Source organism: Cavia porcellus, unplaced genomic scaffold (assembly GCF_034190915.1).
Source record: "Cavia porcellus strain 051 isolate PalLab524CR breed Dunkin Hartley unplaced genomic scaffold, mCavPor4.1 scaffold_13, whole genome shotgun sequence".
NCBI classification, from domain to species: domain Eukaryota; kingdom Metazoa; phylum Chordata; class Mammalia; order Rodentia; family Caviidae; genus Cavia; species Cavia porcellus.
Genome location: NW_026947496.1, coordinates 71,465,872 through 71,479,622, shown reverse-complemented (window position 1 = coordinate 71,479,622; position 13,751 = coordinate 71,465,872). Strand labels below are relative to the sequence as shown.

The 13,751-nt window shown below is 35.4% G+C and overlaps 1 protein-coding gene across 50 annotated transcripts in view; it reads right to left on the bottom strand.

Annotated features, from left to right (window-relative positions):
* The window catches only part of Clasp2 (cytoplasmic linker associated protein 2), a 223,748-nt gene that overhangs the window by 33,993 nt on the left and 176,004 nt on the right, over positions 1-13,751 (bottom strand). For all 50 annotated transcript variants that reach the window (XM_063260375.1, XM_063260377.1, XM_063260379.1 and 47 more), the window contains 4 exons: positions 7,970-8,113; positions 4,171-4,314; positions 2,757-2,863; positions 2,024-2,177 (listed from right to left, as the gene is read on the bottom strand). In XM_063260375.1, coding sequence (XP_063116445.1) covers positions 2,024-2,177; positions 2,757-2,863; positions 4,171-4,314; positions 7,970-8,113 — 549 coding nt within the window. The remainder of the gene's footprint in view (positions 1-2,023; positions 2,178-2,756; positions 2,864-4,170; positions 4,315-7,969; positions 8,114-13,751) is intronic.

Here is a 13,751-nt window from a genome sequence, read left to right as displayed (position 1 = left end):
CCATTTGAAAAGCACGTTACAAATATTCTTTCAAATGCTTATTGTGCACCTATTACATGCCAGATACTGATTTTGGCATTAAGAATAGATTAATAAATGAAAGAGAGCAAGACATTCTCATGGAGTTTGTAATCTAGAGGAGGGTAACAAGACAGTAAAAAACTTAATGAGTAAAGCACATGGTATGATAGAAGGTGTTTATGGTAACAGAAAAAAGTACAAAGTGTGGTGTCAAAGGACCAAGAGTGCCCAGAGGGTTGAAGGGAGTTCACAGGTTAAACAGGGTGAGTAGAGTTCACTAAAAGCTGTTAGAAGGAAGTATAGAAAGGAAGGAACTAGTCACGGAGCTAGCTACAGGTAGAGTGTTTAGGTGGAAAGTGTACTCCATACAGACGCTGAGGCAGGAATATGCCCAGTAAGTTCAAGGAAGGCCTGAGTGGCAGGAGCTGAGTGAACAAGGAAAACAGTAGTAGACATGAAGCCATAGAGGTAGTAGAAAAAGGAAGTGTATTGGGGAGACTTTGGTTTTAACTGAGAGGAGATCTACTGAGCTGTGAGTAGAGGAATTAGAAGAGGCTATAGGAGGCTAAGGACAGAACCAGTGAGGCCAATTAATAATCCAGGTGAGAGAATTGATGACTAGTTGAACCAGACAGGCATTGATGAGAAGTTGTTAGATTCTGGCTACATTCTGAAGATAGAGTAACAGACTTCTTGGCAGACTTGGTGTAGAGAGTTAGAAAAAGAGAGGATTCAGTATAACTCCTTTGCTCAAAGTTTTTGCCGAGCAAATAGTACTGCCATCAACTAAGACAGGATGGAGCAGTTTCAGGGGAGAAGACAAGCATATGAACATGACCTCAGGAAAGTGGTCTGGGCTTGATGGAGTCATATGATATATCAAACTCACAACAATTTTTAAGGTAGCCAGTAATACACCTATTTTCCTAATGAGGACACTGAGGGTTAGAAATAATCACCTGACTAGTTAGTAACTGTCAGGACCTAGGACTTAAACTCCATTACCTTGTACCATGCTGGGTCTGAAAAGCAAATCTGAGCATCACCTAAACATTGATTTTTACTAACTTACTACTGATACCATATGTAGTTTTTTAAGATTAGAGAACCTCAAAGAAGAATGGGAAGATGGTTTTTGGCAACCAGTTTATTAAGTCCGCTATAACCCAGCTCTGCCAGATAGGCTTGGAGAGAAAAACAACAGCAAGAAAATGGTCAGAAAGGCAGGGAAAGAAGCACTTGGCACTGAAATATTATAGTGTTCTGTAACTTGGCAAACACTAGAAACAACAAATTCCATAGGAAATGGTGGGGTATCTTGAAAGAAAGTCTCAACTGTCAGAAAAAAAGTAAAAAAAAAAAAAAAAAGCAAAGTAAAAAACAACTAGCTTTGAATAATGGTAAAGGTGAATAAATAATATTCACATACATTTGATAGGTTGTAACATTCTTAATTGCAGTCACACAAACTGATGATGCAGATCACATACTACAATTAACAGGAAAAAAAATCTAGACTTGACTTTATAAGTTTTATGAGATATGGTGCAAATGATCCCTATTCCATTCCTTCTTTCCTTCACAGCTACACAGGCCATCTTTACAACCTCCTCTAGTTCCTACTTGCCTTGGTAATTGCTAAATGCTTGTGGAATGGTCCTCTAAATTTGTGTGGCTTTAAGTCCCAAAGCAAGTATCATTTCTTGAGAGATAATCTTCCTTGACCAAACGATTTAAAAAGATTCACTTTCCTACAAGGCACATTCTAAACTAAAACTCTAAGGTACCATTTCTATCTGCATATCTAAAGGAAATCGGAGGACATGACTTTGCCTTATGAATTTAACAACTACTACATAGCAGTGCATGGCATGTGGTACCTACTAAATACCTGCAAATGATCCTTAGAAAATTAATCTGAAAATGTCAGAAAGCAAAGGTTAAAAAAAAATGTAATGAACACTGAAATAGTCTACAACATTAAGAATATTCAAATACTCACTGAATCACCATCGTCTTTTTTAGAATCCCTTTTCAATGGCTCATTCATATCTTCTTGACTACGGAAGCTGAAATTTTGGATTGCTTCAGTGACACCTCTTAGAGAGCTATAAATATCTTCAGAGTTCATATTTTCTGTGTCATAATCAAATGCACTATGAAAAAGATAACACTAATTTTTATTTATGTAGTTTTAAAATACAAATATATCTAAGGAGATAATGTAGGATATTTACAAAGATAGTATTACAGAATGTATATTCCTTGAAGCATAATTAGCAAAATAAAATATGGTAGTTATAAATGTGGGTAAAGTACACATTTCCTCTAATTTTATGCTTTGTCTATAAAACTTAATTTTCCTTACTTTTAGAGGTAGTTGGTCAATATTAGATTTAAATATCTATCATTATAGTTGACCTATTTATAACATAAATGAAAGACATAATTTATAATTTACTGGGCTTACAAAAGATCACTAAGTATTATAACTATGCTATATAACAAAACAAAAGGTATGTTAGTAGGTTTTCTTTTCCCTTCAAAAAACTTTCACACTCCAATATCATTAGCATTTAAATGATTTGCTTTTGAATTGTTTTGGTTTGGCAAATTTGTACTTCTAATACCTTTCAAGTCATGTGGAAATTGACCAGAATTATATTAACATCTGCTTTCCTAAGAATAGGTCTTTACAAATACAAAATATGATGGAATGTTATCTTTTTTATTACCTTGGAGATAAAGTGTTCTGTGATGTATTGGTAGGAGAAGTAAGAGGACTGGACCAGTTGGCTGGTGATCGTGGTGTTGGTCTTGTCAAAGGACTCCCCATAGAACTCTGACATAGGGAGTTAAATAAATATTAACACATGACAGGTAAGTTCAACTAAAAAGCTATTAGTTATGATATACAACCATATTGAAGAGTCGGATTTGTAAATCAATATTTTAAATACTTATGTACTTAGGTCTGGTTTTTGGGGAAAACTTTTCTCTCCACTTGGAAACCTATCTAAGATAAGTTTTATTAGTACATGTTTATAGTACATAAGGATTACATTCCTCATGGAGAACCAGGCATGGTGGTGCATGCCTATCATCCCAGCACTCAAGAGGATAAGGCAGGAGGATGGCTTTGAGTTCAAGTCCTGCCTGGGACAAATAATCTTCACAACAAAGTGAAATTGGCCATATTATTTTGTCCGACTTTTAAAATAAAACAAAACGGGCTGGGGATTTAGCTCAGTGGCATAAGCACCTGCCTTGTAAGCAGGCAGTCGTGAGTTTGATCCCTGGTACCGATAAAAAGGAAAAAGACAAAAAATAAATAAATAAATAAAACAAAACAAAACAATCCTTATCTTTTAAAAAAGAGAAGTGACTTTGATTGATAAATTATTTTAAATTACTTATAACCCTCATACCTTATCTTAAGCCTACTAATAAGCACAACTACACTGTCCTTTTTCAGTTATCAAAGTGGTTGGTCAGTTTCTTGCTTTCTACTTCTCATCTCTCTGTCTCATTTAACTCTCAAAATTCAGTATAATTCTTGGGTATATTATGCAAAGTATATATCTTACTCAATGTTTCATTTACTTAGATCTTACTTCTTCAAAACAAAATCCTGTGTATGTAAGCACATGTAAACTCATAATCCTATATTCATTAAGCACTACCCACTTTGAACCTTACTTGTTAACCTTGGAGTAAATAATCCCTTTTAGTATTCAAATAAGGATTGATTTTAACTGTTGTGTTCATCTATATTCTGCCAGCATTTGGCTTTCTATATTTATACCCGGGCTTCTTTTCACCAGTATTCTAATGTACACAAATTATAAAACAAACATGGCAGGACAAGAATAGCCAGTGATGCTATTCTAAGACAATATTTAATTCTGCTCAAAAAATGCTGCCTGATACGGATGTAAAAATTATGTTCTAGGATTGAGTTTACTTTAAGTGAAAGAAAGCAATTGTTCGGCTGGGGATATACCTCAGTGGCACAGCTGGCAAGCAACTGCCTGGCAAGCGTTAGGTTGTGAATTCAATTCCTGCTACCAATTAAAAAAAAAAAAGCATGCAAAATTATTGTTAAGCTATCACATTATACAACAGCCAAGGAAAAAAAGTGAGAAATACCTGGGTTCCATTGCCAGTGTTTCTAAGGTGATTATGAAGCAGTTTGGTAGCACCATCTTGAAAAGTTTTTGGTAAAGCTCCTAATAGCATTGTAAACTCTGGGGTATTGAGTTCAAATAAAGAAATCAGCACTGACTGTGCTGCCTGAAAAATAAAGGCATACAGAAAGCACATAACCTTATTTTGCTTACTCACAAGTGACCATTTTTTCCTCTCACAATTTCTGTTTAACAGCATAAATAAGGATTGACTATCTCTCTCAACAGGTGTTTTTTGTTTTCACACTTCTTTCTTTTGAAGGACACTCCCCCCACCCTGCCTCAGGTGCTGGGGATTGAACCCAGGGCCTTGCATGTAATAGGCAAACAGTTTATCACTGTGTTACACTTCCAACTCTAGGAAAGATAAAACAAGATCTGACTCCCTGTTTTTTGAAGAAGGGGATATGAAAAATCAGTAAGTGTAACAATAGCAAAAGTTAACCAGACAGACATTTGCTAGAACTCTATCTACCTACTTATTTCAATTTTCCTAATAAATGATTACAAGGAGAAAGGATGGTTACATAAAAGCCATTCAGACAAATTAACACCACCATATCTACTTTCTCAGTATATGACTTTTAATACAACTAGCAGTATCCTGTCTTTTGCCAAGCAAGTAATCTAACAAGTCTACAACTGAAGCCACAATAAGCCTAATGTTTAGTGGGAATGGGAACAAAACAAAAGCTCAGATCAGTCAAGAAAATGTACACATTTCTTTTTACTTCTAAAATAATTAAATGAGTTAATAAAAGTAAATCATTGAAGTTCAGGTTATACAGAAAATTAAGAGCAGAGAAAAACACAATCACTTAAGTTGTATAAAATGTCGTTTTATACCTCACTATGAAAATTTAAGTTGTTGTGTACTCATAGCATCTGAGTACACAACAGAAGAATGATTAAATTGTGTTCTAGTGAAACAATGTAGTATTATACAACAGGTGTTTTATTTTGGAGAAATTGGTAGAAGTCTATCATCGATTACTGAAGGAGACATATAAGAATCTCCTATATAAATTTAAGTGTCTCTGGATCCCCCCTTATATTCCATTAATCTTTTCATGTAGTATGATGTAAAGTACTACAGACTTAGTACATTTTAACCAAGTCCTTTATGTATCTTTTTTTTTTTTGTCTTTTTCCTTTTTATCGGTACTGGGGATCGAACTCACGACTGCTTTATATATCTTGTTTAAAAATTTTTCTGTTACATTTGCTTTCCTGGATGTATTTTATATTTAAAATAAATTTCAGGGCTTTAAATCAAATTAATATACACATATAAATTTTAAAAAGACAAACCTATAGAAAAAACCATGGTTTTCAATTATTTAGCTCTTTAGAATTATTCTCGGCAATGCTTGTTTTGTGTAGTTAGGCATTCATAGGTTTACATATTTATTTTGTGTAAGCTTCACACATTCTCTACTGATTTCCTACTACATAATGTGAGAATTTTAGGTTCCTTTTAATATCATCCCTTGTCCTTTTATTCTTTTCTTTTTTATGGAACACTAATAGTCTATTTTTGTCTTATAATCCAGTGTTTAAAAACATAGGTTGTATCATTCTTTACTTTTTTCAGGCAGGGTCTCACTACATAGTTGGGCTGGCAGTAAGGTCATTAGGGTAGGTAAGGCTAGCCTTGAATTCATTGCAATCCTTTTGCCTCAGCTTGCCAAGTGCTGGGATTTTAGGCATGTACTCGTGCATAGCTTTGTATCACTCTTTTACTTAAAAAGCTGCCAATGGTCTCTGTAAGTCTTTTTCCTTTGGTCATTGTACCTAAAGGCTTGTCAGTTTTATTAATTTTTCAAAAGAACTGGCTTTTGGTTTTCTCTATTGTCTCCCTATATTCTATTAATTTCTGCTTTTAGTATTATTTATGATAGCATAAATTATGACATAATTACAAAATTGTCTTTCCTCCTGCCGAATTCAGGTTTGCTTTGCTTTTTTCTCCTTTTACTTTCTTAAGGTGGTGGATTAGGCCACTGATTTGTTATCTTTTTTCCCTAAGCATTAACAGTAATAAAGTTTCCCCTAAGCAATACTTTAGCTGCATCTCACAAGTTTTTCTGAGTCAGGGGTCATACTGTAAATTGAACTGGCCTTAACTCACTATACAGCCGAAGCAAGCCTCCAGTTAACAGCAGTCCTCCTGCCTCATCCTTCCAAGTGCAGGGATTACAGGTGTACATCATCATGCTTGACTGTGTATCACATTGGTTTTGGCATGGTATGTCTTCATTTTCATTCATTTCAGTGGATTTTCTAGCTACCCTTTTATTTCTTCTTTGGCTTGCTGGCTATTTAAGGAGTGGATTATGTAATATGATATTTGTGATTTTTCCACATTTCTTTCTGTTACCAATTTCTAATTTCATTCCACCATGATCAGAGAACACTCTTAGTGTTACTCCCATTGTATTAAACCACTGAGGTTTGTTTCGTGACTTAGCAGTATCTTTGATGCACACTTGAGAATGTATACTGCTGTTTGTGGGTGCAGTCTTTACAACTGTTAATAAAGTTCATAGCATTTACAATCTGAGGACTCCTTCCTAGCAAACAGGGAAGGAAATGAGGACACAGGACTCAAACCATGAATAACTAGAGGTGAGCTGGACTGGGAAGATGTTGCAGAGAAGGCTCAGGAATACGCTATGTGGCAAGATTAGGGAAAAACACACAAGCTGGAGACTAGAGCGTCTAAGATTTCCAAAAAATAGGTCAGTAATATATTTTTTTCAAGTATATGGACAATATTAAAGGTATGTAGTAGAGATGTTGAAACTATTAACATTTTAAAACACTTTTAAAAGCTCAAGCAAATGAAACAAGGCAAAATATCAATCCTAAAACAAATTTCTTTAAGAAAGAAGGCATTAGCAAACCACTTGGAATAAGAGCAAGTGCCTGCAATAGTCAAATGCTGATCTTTTCTGCTGATAACCAATTACTGCTTCTTAAGTATTTTGATTTTGGGGAAAGATAAAGAATGTAAGAATAATATGGGAAAAGTAAAGCCTCATTTATCAATTGTGGTGGTTAAGCTTAGCTGTGTCAACAAGCTTAGCTTGGGAGCTGCCTAGGGAATCAGTAAAGCTTCTGGTTGTGTCTAGATAGATGGGTCATGGAGGTGAGACCTTAGGTGCTATGTTTGATCCCTGGTCTCTTCCTCTTTGGCACGTTCTGCTACTTCCTGTTCACCATCACCTAAGTATCTTTGTTCTGCCATGCCCCTCTGCTATGGTGTTGCTGCCTCATGGCCAGCAGATCATCAGCTGAATCTCCTAAAACTGTGAGCCAAATTAAACTTCTCCTCTTTTTTGTTTTAGGTGTCAGGTATTGGTTTCAGCAGTGGGAAAGTTAATACTCTAAGGAAAATAAGTATAATGCCTACATTATCAACAAATCAGTAAACAGTCCCTAAAATTAATAAATCAAGAAACACTGTCACGTCTTATTTGGAATACACAGGTAAATACAAGAGAACTGATTCAGAATATTTTGATTATTGGAGGCTTGGAGAATTATGGTAAGGACAGCTATTTTTGACTCTTCTGTTTGAATATTATGCTCCTATCAATTGGATAAAATCTAAAATAATTTTAAAAACATTGAACAAAGTACTTCATAATTCACTGCTAACTGGTAGCATCCTGAAAATATTAAGTTTCCTTCACTGGCAATCCAAAACTACTGGCTAACTTTTCTAACCTATCTTCTAAGCCATATAAAACACACACCTTTCGAACATCAGAACTTTTGGGTTCTGTTGTCCAAGTGATGACTCGAGACACTGCTAGGCGAGTTTCACTGGAATTTATAAAATCTCCTGGATCCATCTGTTTGGCCAGAGTTTCTATATACTTAAGGATAGCAACCTTCACCTGCAGAGAGGTAAGCATAGTCAAAGAGGACAACAGGGTGGTCATTGTGAGACAGTGGAAAATGCTTCAGAAATAACTACACAACTAGTTTTTGCTAAGTAGAAAATGAACAAAATAAAAAAGAAACTATACAATCATCTACCTACCTGAGGTACAAGTATACAATAAAGTGATTTCTGTTTTCACACATATTACAAGTTTTAGGTATCAGGTGTTTCATTTCCCAAATATGAAAAACTGCTAAAAACTTTCTCGACACAAATTATAAACTCCTTGAATATGCCTTCAGACTTTACAGTTGATTCTTAACTAGCCTTACAGTGAACCAATCTTTGTCAACTCAAGTGATTTCATTTTTGCCAAAATATACCGAAGAATTTGAAAATATGGTATTGTAAATCAAATCTTTAATCACAGTGGGAAATATAGGGTTTTTGTTTCTTGGGAATTTTTTTTGTCACACATAGAATAAGACTCACAAACATGATGAAGTTTAGGTCCATAAAATGTTAGAACTGACTATCATTACGAAGTATCACAAGAATCTTGGATAGAAGTACTACTGGAGAACACTTATTTGTACAAGAAGTTACCATCTGTGGGTGTAAAAAGTCTCATTACTCTCCCAGTAATTCCGGATGTATATGGTACAAGGAAGGAGGATGTGTTGCTGGCAGGGGTAGCAACACTGACAAGAGATGGGAGCAGTTCCAAAGTACAAATGCTTCTGTCAAGACTCAGCCATTTTAAAAATTTTATTTTAAAGAGAAAAAAACTGAAAATAATAGGAGAATTACAATGTTAATACATTGTGTATTATCTTTAAATTAGTACAAGATATCAGCATTTGATTGTCCAAACATTAGCACAAATCTTTCTTTTCAATGAATTACAGTAGTATAACTATCTGCGCGCGCGTGCACACACACACACACACACACACACTTATAGTTTTTTTTTTTTTTTTTTTTGCTTTTCTCTTTCTTCTTTTCTCCTTTCCCCCATCCTAGTTTCTCTTTCCTTTTGAACAGTTTCTTCCCATTTCACAATATGTATTTTACATTTGGGATCTTATTTATGCTTTCAGCTTCTCATGCTAGGGAGATATACACGATGTTTACACACATGGGTCTAATTTATTTCACTTATGAATATGATTTTGAGTAGCATCCATTCACCTATAAAAGTCTCCAGTTTATCCTTCTTTATTTCTGGAGTAGTACTCCATTGTATAAAAAGACCACAACTTTTTTTATCCATTCCTTGGTTATTTTTAAGACCTGGCTATTACAAATTATACTGCTATAAACATGGGTGCACATATATCACTGTGGTACAATTAGACTCCGCTATTTTTTTTTTCCTCTTTCTTTTTTCTTTTTTTGGTCCCAGGAATTGAACTTAGGACCTTAAGCTTGCTAGGCAGATGCTTATGCCACTGAGCTGTATCCTTGGCCAACTCAGCCATTTTTAACCTTCCAATAAACTGCTATTAAATTACAACCCTTCTCCCAGGAATGATCCAGCACATAAAAAGTTGTCTTTATACATATCCCACATATCCCATATTATTTCTAAATAATAGCTGTCTCAGACTTGACTTGGTTGTTTTTCAAAAAATTTATTCTTTTACTTTTTGCTTGACACAAACTAACTGATAATACCAATTCCATATATTTAGGATATAAAATATGTTCTGAAATATATACATTGTGGGATGGCTAAATTGAAGGAATTAACTTATGCATTACCTCACATATTTATTATTGTAGTGAGAACACTTAAAACCTGCTCTTTCAATGGTATGGGGGTGGTGGTGCTGCAAAATGAACGAAGAGCCTTGGCACATGCTAGGCAAGTTTGCTACTCCAATTTTACATACTGCGGGTATACAATATGATACAAATGCAAATGCACACACACATTGCCCTTATGTGTAAGTGGCAAGAATACCCAAAATTGACTATTTTAGTAAACGTCTCAAATGTAACTCAATTTTTACTTTTTTTGGTACTGTGGATTGAATCCAAGGTCTCATACTAAGATACAGCTCTAACCCTTTTTATTTTGTGATCAAACAGGACTCAATTTGTAGTCTTTCTGTCTCAACCTCCCAAGTGCTGGGATTACAGGAATGGGCCACCATGCCTGGCACAATACAACTACAGGTCTCATGTTATACATACGGTTTCTAGGCTTATTCATATTACATATACATAACTTTGGCCTACATCTCCCCATATTCCTTCACTCCATTAACAACCTTCAAGCACTATACAAACACTAGTATAAACTATAATCACTATGTTGTACCTCTGCACTTTGGAAATGGCAATTGACAAAGCACCAATTTTGGATTCAACTAATATTAAGCATATACAAAGTATTGATTTGCTGAATTAGATAAAGGAAGGCTTAAATGTATGATTAAAACTTAAAAAACTACTGTCAAGATTAATGTATTTAGTTTTTCTGTGTTCTTTCTTCACTTATTGATTTTAATGTCATTTTTGTCACTTGGGCCAAATAAGGTCTCTGGAAAGTCACATGCCAAGTTATTATGTAGGAAGTAACATTAAAAACCAAATTCCTTACTTATACATTTACATTTGTTAATGTATACTTATACACTTCTCCCTTCCTCTTTGCAGTGATAAGAACAAATAAGACAAAGTATTAAAGTATATTCTTCTTTCATAATGAATGAATTTTAAGAAGGATTTATAATTTTACACAGGCAACCAATAAAAAGTAGGCAAAAGGAATCAAGCGCATCTGCACATCAAAAGAAATAGACAACCAATGGGACAGGAGACTATATTAACAAATTATATATATGGTAAGGAATAAACATTAAAAATATATAAGAAAACAATCTGTTTAAAAGTGGTCAAAGGCAGCCCAATTCTGGCTGGCAGAAGCCACAACCTGAGGCCCTGCCACTATTGGGGAAGTGTCAGTGAACCACTGCCCTATGCCTTTCCACCACTCCAGGAACCCTGGTGCCTCGTCCAATCCACTACACTGAGGGACTGGCAGCCAATGCAGGAAGCACCTGAGAAGCAGCAAAGGGCTGATTCAGAAGAACAAGGAAAAATGTCAAGATGAAGGAGCAAAATACAATCTCTGAGCTTCAGCCCATACAGAACAAGAACAAGTTCAGGAAATCCAGACATAGTAGTAATTAGAAGTCACACATCTGAAATTTCTGAAAAGATAGTGACTGAAGTAAAGGAGCAACTTAATTTTTGTACTGTTTGGTCAATTTTACATGCCTTTGTCTTGTGGTCTGGACAGCTATTTTGGAGATTACAAGAGGAATTTGTGTAGCCATTGTTAATTTTTGATTACCTTGTTTTCATTGTTTTGTTTTGTTTGATTTTGTTATGTGTGATGGGTATGAGCTGCTATTTTGAAGATAACATGATACATTATGATAGCCATTGTTGATTTCCTATTATCTTGTCTTGAAGACCTGTAGCACTTTTATTGTTTTGTTGCAGTCAGCTTTATTCTGTTTTATTTTGTTTGGCTTTACTCTCTTTAAAATAAAAAAAAAGTGGTCAAAGGATCTAAAGACACATGAATCAAAAGAATATATACAGATGGCCAATAGTTATATGCATACTTAAAAAAACTTGACATCATGAATTGTCTGTGAAATGGAAATGAAAATCACAGCGAGGTACTACTTCACATCTGTTAGAATAGGTATTGGACAAAAGATGAAAGATAACTATTGGCTTGTGTGGAAAAAAAGGAACATTTGTAGACTGTTGTTATAAATGTGAATTAGTGTAGCCATGATGAAAAGGAATATGTAGGCTCCTCAAAAAATTAAAATGGACCCACCATACAATCTGGTAATCCCATTACTGAATATCTACCCAAAAGATTCGCAACCAGGCTCATGCAGCTGGAGGCTAATAGAGCACTACTACCAGACAGAACCTAGAGAGTTGAGTTCACCCCTGTACAGCTGTGCCCATGGATCCCTGCTCCATGTTTTGTTTCCACGCAGCACACTGCAGCAGGGGCACCAACTGACCTATCAAAATGATCATGGACAAAGCAAAAGACCAGGCATAGAAGGTAAGCCTGGAGGCCAGCAGCTCCAGGGAGAAATTACCCATCAGACCATCAGCAGTAGCCCTAAGAAAAGCCTACCATTATTGTAAAGTGCAAAACAGCATGGGGTTTTACTAAAAGCAAGATTCCGCCTGCAGAGCAGGCTAGGGTTGGTGAAGAAATGCAGTGTAATACAGTACAGTGCCTGCCATATTTGAGAGGGTTTAATCAGAAGGCATTTTGGGAAGGGGTTGTTTAAGAAAGACTGAGTCACAGAACAATCACTGGACAACTCCACTTCAAGATCTTCAGTGTTAACCCTACTGCAGTGAGTGGATGAAAGATAGTCATAAGAGACAGTCATTGAGTGGTTGCAGGTTAAACATGCACCTCCTGAGAGATTTAAGCTAAGAGTGAGAAGGTCACAGGATCCTATGTTCTCTGGTGCAAAGAAAGGCCTGATGAGTATGGCTTTCAGAAATGGGTAGATCTGAAAGTACTGGCATTAATGCTAGCAATCTATTTGAACTCATGAACTAACTATATAGAGATCAGTGATCTCATTGATTTTCCTATCCACTAATGAGAGGAAGGACATGCCACAGTCTGGGGTGTAGACAGAGGGACCTATGAAGCAGGGCACCTCACAAACTCACAGTCCATAAAGCCAGATGGAGAAAAACCGTTACTTGCTGGATTCCAAACCTACAGATCCTGAAAAAGAAACCACTTTTTCAGAAATACAAATGAATTATTATTGACTTTTTTTTTTTTTGCCTTTCTTGGTTTGAGCCCCCCCTCCCTTTTTTGTTTCTCATTTTTCCCTTTTATTTTGCTGCTTTTTCCTTTGCTTGTTTGTTATTTTCTGTTACTTTTATATAATTCTCTTAACTTTTCATTTCTTAATAGGATCTTTCAATTTTTCTTCTCTTCCTGTCATTGCTTAATTTTAAAAATTTTACTATTTTCATTCTCCTTTTACCATTTGCCATCTACTCTATCTTTACTAGTATAACCATTAAGCTTTACTAATCTTTAGATAGTTAACTCTATGCTATTACTATTGAATATTGTTCTACTGTTAGTGGAGGTACAGTTGTTACATTTAGTAGATGTGTATGTCAATATCTGGCTTGTATTAGTGTTTATATTATAACTATGGATCTTTTTTCTAAGGTTAAGGATGGTACATTACTGGTTTTTATGAAATGTCAATATCTATTTGACTCTGATAAAATACATATATTTTTTTTTAAATTTTTTTTTTTGGATGGTACCAGGGATTAAACTCATGACCTCGCAGTTGCCAGGCATTTGATGCTATTACTGTGGCTGTTTTGTTGCTACTGTCAAAAGTGTCAGGGTATTAGGATGGTATAGTAGTAGTTATTCGTTTTCTCTGAAAGCCAGTATCTGGATTGCCTTTCATTAACAGAACTACCGCCTATTCCAAGATATCTGGGTACTGGGACAAATAAGTTGCAGCTCCTTCCCTGCCTCCAAATAAATTCAGGTGGCTGGATCCTGGGACAGAAGAAAAGGTCAATAGTTACTCATGCCTAGAGGGCAT